The following is a 5,641-nucleotide window of genomic DNA, read 5'->3' as shown; positions in this document are numbered from 1 at the left end:
CTAGCTATCTGCACTGTAGTATTACCACAACTATGCATGGGGCCAATCTGGATCAAAAAGTCCAAGGCAATTCTTTTGTCTCACCACATCCCTGTCAGACAGTGTGGTCCTCAGGAAGATCAGTACAAAGTGGGAATAAAATCAACCAGAATGTCCTTTCTTTCTCTCTATGGTGCTTTTCTGCGGGGACCATCCGGGTGTGTCAAGCCCGTATCATTTTACAAGGGTGTTTACCTGTCTGCATTATTGCTGCAAGGGCCCGCCTCCCTGCTGGTACGTCCATGCGATTGGAGGACTGCGGCGCTCGGTAGGATCTCCTTTGCTGTGAGAAAGCTATAAAAAGCCATCATGGTCAGGAAGAAGGTACTTAGAGGGACTTGACTCTCCTCTTAGTGGACACCTCTGCTCTGCCAAACCTCTCTCTCTCTCTCTTTGCCCCTCTCTCTTTGTGTGTGACTTGTTTTCCTCTTACAATGACCATGCGTTCCAGTAGAACCGTGACCACCAGTTATGGGTCAGGCGGCAGTCTCGCTGGCGGTCTCACCGGCGGTTACAGTGGCGGTTACAGTGGCAGTCTCGTCGGTGGTTACGGCGGTGGCGGCAGTGGCGGCGGTGGCGGCGGCGGTGGCGGCGGCGGCCGCAGCGGCTCACGTGGCTGGTCCTCCAGATCTGCAATGTCGTACAGGTCATCACCAGTGATGGCCTCCAGCTCCTCGATACTTAGGTCAAGCATGGGTGGTGGCGGCGGTGGTGGTGGAGGTTTCAGCATGGCTTCTGGCGGTGGAGGAGGTTACTCCATGGGTGGATTTGGATCTGGCGGTTTGATGATACCTCCCATTACAAACGTCCAATGCAACACCAACCTGCTGACCCCCATTGACCTAAAGATAGATCGCACCATCCAGAGCGTGCGTCTACAAGAGAAGGATCAGATCATGAACCTGAACAATCGCTTTGCATCCTTCATTGACAAGGTAGGTGTAAAAACATTTTTTAACATAGGCATTGGTTTGTGGAGAAAGATGATCGATGCAAACTCTATATATACAACCGCAAAGCCCCCAGACTGTAAATGCTAGAAGTCCATGACCATAGCTGGACCTTTGCCATCTGTCTTCCAGCAAGAGGCAGGAAACACTATATTGGTCGTATCCAATGTACGATGTCTCTAAACTCAAGTGGTGATCGAGTTACGGTAGCACTCAATTTCTTCTCCTGATGCAGCAGATACCACCTGAGTATGATCAAACTTACCAAAGTCAATGATATTTCCTTATTGTATGTCAACCAGTGCAGTGAAATGCCGATTATTAACTCCAGTCTTTGGGTTGAGGAAAGGCTGACTGTGACTCAATCCCACACTAACTGTGTGAAAGTCAGCAATGTGAACCATTACACCACTATTGATCCAGTTTCGGATAGATTCGCAAAATGTGCCAGAGAGCAAAAAGGTGAGGTGCATTAAAGGGGAGGGGCTATATGAGGCGTGGCACCCAATACAAAGGGATGGGCTTCAACCTTCCGCCCCCTTAATCTGCATCCAGAAGTTCAAAATGGTTTGCTGGATCTCCATATGAGCAATTTTAAAATAAAAATACTTTGGGGGGGTCTTGTTTATACCAACGTGCAACCGAGATAAGAAAGAAGACACAGGGACATATTCATGTCATGATATTGTATCCTTGCCTAAACACTAACCCTGAACCCACTCTTTAAATTTCCGTTTTTCCTAGGTACGCTTCCTGGAGCAGCAGAACAAAATGCTGGACACCAAATGGCAACTGATGCAGGAGCAGACCACCACCCGCTCCAACATCGACGCCATGTTCGAGGCCTACATCGCCAACCTGCGCAGACAGCTGGACGGTTTCGGCAACGAGAAGATCAAACTGGAGGGAGAGCTGAAGAACATGCAGGGACTGGTGGAAGACTTCAAGATGAAGTGAGAACCACCAAAAAGCGAGGACTCAATCAGCTGTTATAGACTTACTGATTTGTCCGTTTTATTTGGCTCTTTCAGATACGAGGATGAAATCGGCAAGCGTGCAAATCTGGAGAATGAATTTGTTGTCCTCAAAAAGGTAACTGCTGGAGCGCTTAAGTGTTTCTGCAACTGGAACGCAATAAAAAAAACATTTGTTTAGACTTAGACTTAGACAAACTTTATTGATCCACAAGGGAAATTGTTCCTTCTTCTTCTCTACCAACAGGATGTCGATATTGCCTACATGAAAAAGATCGATCTTGAGGCACAGATTGACGGTCTTCAGGATGAGATTAACTTCCTCAGGGCGATCTATGACAGAGTACGTAAAACAAACCTCAAACACCGTTTACCGCCATGGTTTAAGACTCTACCACCATCAAACTTCATGCGCCTGTTTTTGTCTATCAGGAGCTTGCTGAACTCCAGACCCAGATCAAGGACACTTCAGTCATCGTAGAGATGGACAACAGCCGCAACCTGGACATGGACTCCATCATCGCTGAAGTGAAGGCTCAGTACGAGGACATCTCCAACCGCAGCCGTGCCGACACGGAGACGTTCTACCAGCAGAAGGTAGACATCCAACACTGACGGTGTAAATTTGTTTAGCATATGTTAGAGAAAAATGTATAAAATCCAAGCACTTTGTCAACGGAGGCAATAGAAGAACCTTCTAACACAACCAAGGCTTTTGGTTTGTGTTATACCAATGTACCAAATGTGTCACCTGCTGTTAGTTATTTGTGAAAAATTAAATGAAATCGCAGGTTGGAGTCGATAATGTTTCTCCACTGCCCAGTAGGTGGCGGTAATGCATGCTTCACAAAGTGATTAAACACAAATGAAGGAGCAGTCAACAAATCGATCATTGAATCAATTAAAAAAACGGAATGTAATTCTCAAAAAGACAGCTCATCTCCTGTATGGAGCCTACAGAGCTTTTCTGCCTGGCACTCACACACACCAGCGACATGGAGAAAGATGAAGCTGCAACACGACATAAGGTTGTAAGCAAGTTAGCAAACATTGTCATTGCAATCTGTTATTTTTTTCACTGACATTGGAAACAATATAAAAAAAAATGAGTTGTTGCCTTGAAAAAGAGGGACCTTTTGTTTGTTTTTGCTAGAGACATACAAATAATAAGTAGAAAAGCACTCCGAGAACACAAGCCCTATCTCCCAATAGTAATAAATCCTTTAAAAAAATATATTGTGAACCTAGATCATACTTGCCAACCCTCCCGGATTTTCCGGGAGACTCCCGAAATTCAGCGCCTCTCCTGAAAACCTCCCGGGACAAATTTTCTCCCGAAAATCTCCCGAAATTCAGGCGGACTCAGGTCCTCCACAATATAAAAAAGCGTGCCTGCCCAATCACGTTATAACTGTAGAATGATGGAGGGCGAGTTCTTGGTTTCTTATGTGGGTTTATTGTTAGGCAGTTTCATTAACGTCCTCCCAGCGCGGCAACAACACACAACAACAGCAGTCACTTTTTTGTATACAGTAAAGCAGTTCGTCTGCCGTAAACAGCAATGTTGTGACACTCTTAAACAGGACAATACTGCCATCTAGTGCATTTGATGAAAGCACTTTTGTGCGTGCCACACAGCAATGCATCATCAGAGAGGGTGTTCAGCATGGTTCGAAAAATAGTGACAGAGAATAGAACAAGGATGGACAATTCAACCCTTAACTCTACAATGAGTAGATGAGTGTTATGTGTGTGTGTATATGTGTAAATAAATGAACACTGAAATTCAAGTATGTATTTTATATATATATATATATATATCTAGAATTCACTGAACGTCAAGTATTTCTTATATATATATATATATATATATATATATGAAATACTTGACTTGGTGAATTATAGCTGTAAATATACCCCTCCCATTTTAGCCACTGCCCCCAACCACGCCACCGTCCCACCCCGTTTTGGACCAGTTGTTCCTCCCAGGGAATTCAAGTCACAATTCGCTCCCAAGTTCTTTCCGACACTTAAAGCTGAGTTGAAAAACCACCAGAGACAGAATAGGTATTTTGTTGTATATTCTCAAAGCTTTGCCAATATACATTGATTGAGACCAGTCTAACCCTAGAACATTCTATTGCGCCTCCCAAAATGGTCTGTCTTCCCGATCCCACCACCCTCTCTCTCTCGTCCCATCTCTGTAGACAAAACAAATGCTAGTCAAAACACATTCCAAAGAACTCAAGGTTAACACACACAGTATACTTGCTGACAGAGCATCAAGAGAAGAAATGGAAAACACGAGCTGTTTTCAAATATGACAAAGAAATGGAAGAAGTACAACTTAAATTCGGATATATGTAAATATCTGCCTCCGACAATATATATATATATCTAGAATTCACTGAACGTCAAGTACTTCTTATATATATATATATATATATATATATATATATATATATATATATATATATATATATATATATATATATATATATATATATGAAATACTTGACTTGGTGAATTCTAGCTGTAAATATACCCCTCCCATTTTAGCCACGCCCCCAAACACGCCCCCGTCCCACCCCGACCACGCCCACCACCACCCCCCTTCCCCCCACCTCCCAAAATCGGAGATCTCAAGGTCGGCAAGTATGACCTAGATGGTTGTTCGGATCATCCCCAAATTCCAATCACTTATCCTACATTTGACATTTCCTAAAAGTTCAATGAAAATCCAGCCATAACTTTTTGAGCTAAGTTGCTAACTAACAATTCGACAAACAAACCACAGCGAATACATAACCTCCTGACGTTTGTTTTGTTCGTCTGTTTCTTCAAAACCGGCTGTGAGCGGGTTCACTCTTTGTACGGTTTGTTCTATTGCGGATTTAAATCAACAGAGTGAGTCTCTGTGGGTGTAGGCGGGGCCACTAGCATCCACACACGTAGATGTTTAACATGGTAACATAAGGCAACTTAGATATGATCTGGGTCACGCCCTGTTCCTTATCCCATTGATGACACTTCCTGAATTTTAAGGAAAATCCGCCCATAACGTTGGAAAATCCGCTAGAACCAGTCTACAATGTGTCCAAAGTAGCACCATGTCAATTCTCATTCCGTCCTTCCAGTACAAGGACATGGAGACCTCTGCTGGCCAGTACGGGGATGACCTTCGCAACACCAAGAGCGAGATCGCAGAACTCAACCGTATGATTAGTCGCATCCAGAACGAGATCGACGCTATCAAGGGACAGGTGCGTTCAACACTCTGATCGGTCTTGGTGTCCTCGCTAACGTTACCCCAACCTCGCAGCGCGCCAACCTGGAGGCTCAGATCGCAGAGGCCGAGGAGCGCGGCGAGATAGCGGTGAAGGACGCCAAGGCCCGCATCAAGGACCTGGAAGACGCCCTGCAGCGAGCCAAGCAGGACATGGCTCGCCAGATCCGGGAATACCAGGAGCTCATGAACATCAAGCTGACTCTCGACATTGAGATCGCCACCTACAGGAAACTGCTGGAGGGCGAGGAGGAGAGGTATGCAACTTTTAGACTTTGAGCTCCTGGAATCCTTTTCCTACAAATATATTGTGTCCTAACTTTTTGTTTGTTTGTTTGATCTCTGCAGGATTGGAGCTGGTGGCGGAAGTGCAACAATCCACATACAGACCT

At 44.8% G+C, this 5,641-nt stretch overlaps 1 protein-coding gene across 2 annotated transcripts in view; it reads left to right on the top strand.

Moving 5' to 3' along the window:
- The first annotated feature begins 359 nt into the window (after window positions 1-359).
- Window positions 360-5,641, top strand: part of LOC133615383 (keratin, type II cytoskeletal 8-like) — an 8,344-nt gene continuing 3,062 nt past the window's right edge. For both annotated transcript variants that reach the window (XM_061973946.1, XM_061973938.1), the window contains exons 1-8: window positions 360-974; window positions 1,734-1,942; window positions 2,021-2,081; window positions 2,211-2,306; window positions 2,396-2,560; window positions 5,101-5,226; window positions 5,286-5,506; window positions 5,598-5,641. The exon at window positions 5,598-5,641 is cut by the window's right edge and continues 33 nt beyond it. In XM_061973946.1, coding sequence (XP_061829930.1) covers window positions 474-974; window positions 1,734-1,942; window positions 2,021-2,081; window positions 2,211-2,306; window positions 2,396-2,560; window positions 5,101-5,226; window positions 5,286-5,506; window positions 5,598-5,641 — 1,423 coding nt within the window. In that variant the 5' untranslated portion in view covers window positions 360-473. The remainder of the gene's footprint in view (window positions 975-1,733; window positions 1,943-2,020; window positions 2,082-2,210; window positions 2,307-2,395; window positions 2,561-5,100; window positions 5,227-5,285; window positions 5,507-5,597) is intronic.

Source organism: Nerophis lumbriciformis, linkage group LG01, assembly GCF_033978685.3.
Source record: "Nerophis lumbriciformis linkage group LG01, RoL_Nlum_v2.1, whole genome shotgun sequence".
NCBI lineage: Eukaryota > Metazoa > Chordata > Actinopteri > Syngnathiformes > Syngnathidae > Nerophis > Nerophis lumbriciformis.
The sequence above is the reverse complement of the archived record's forward strand: the minus strand, read 5'-3'. Positions and strand labels throughout refer to the sequence as shown.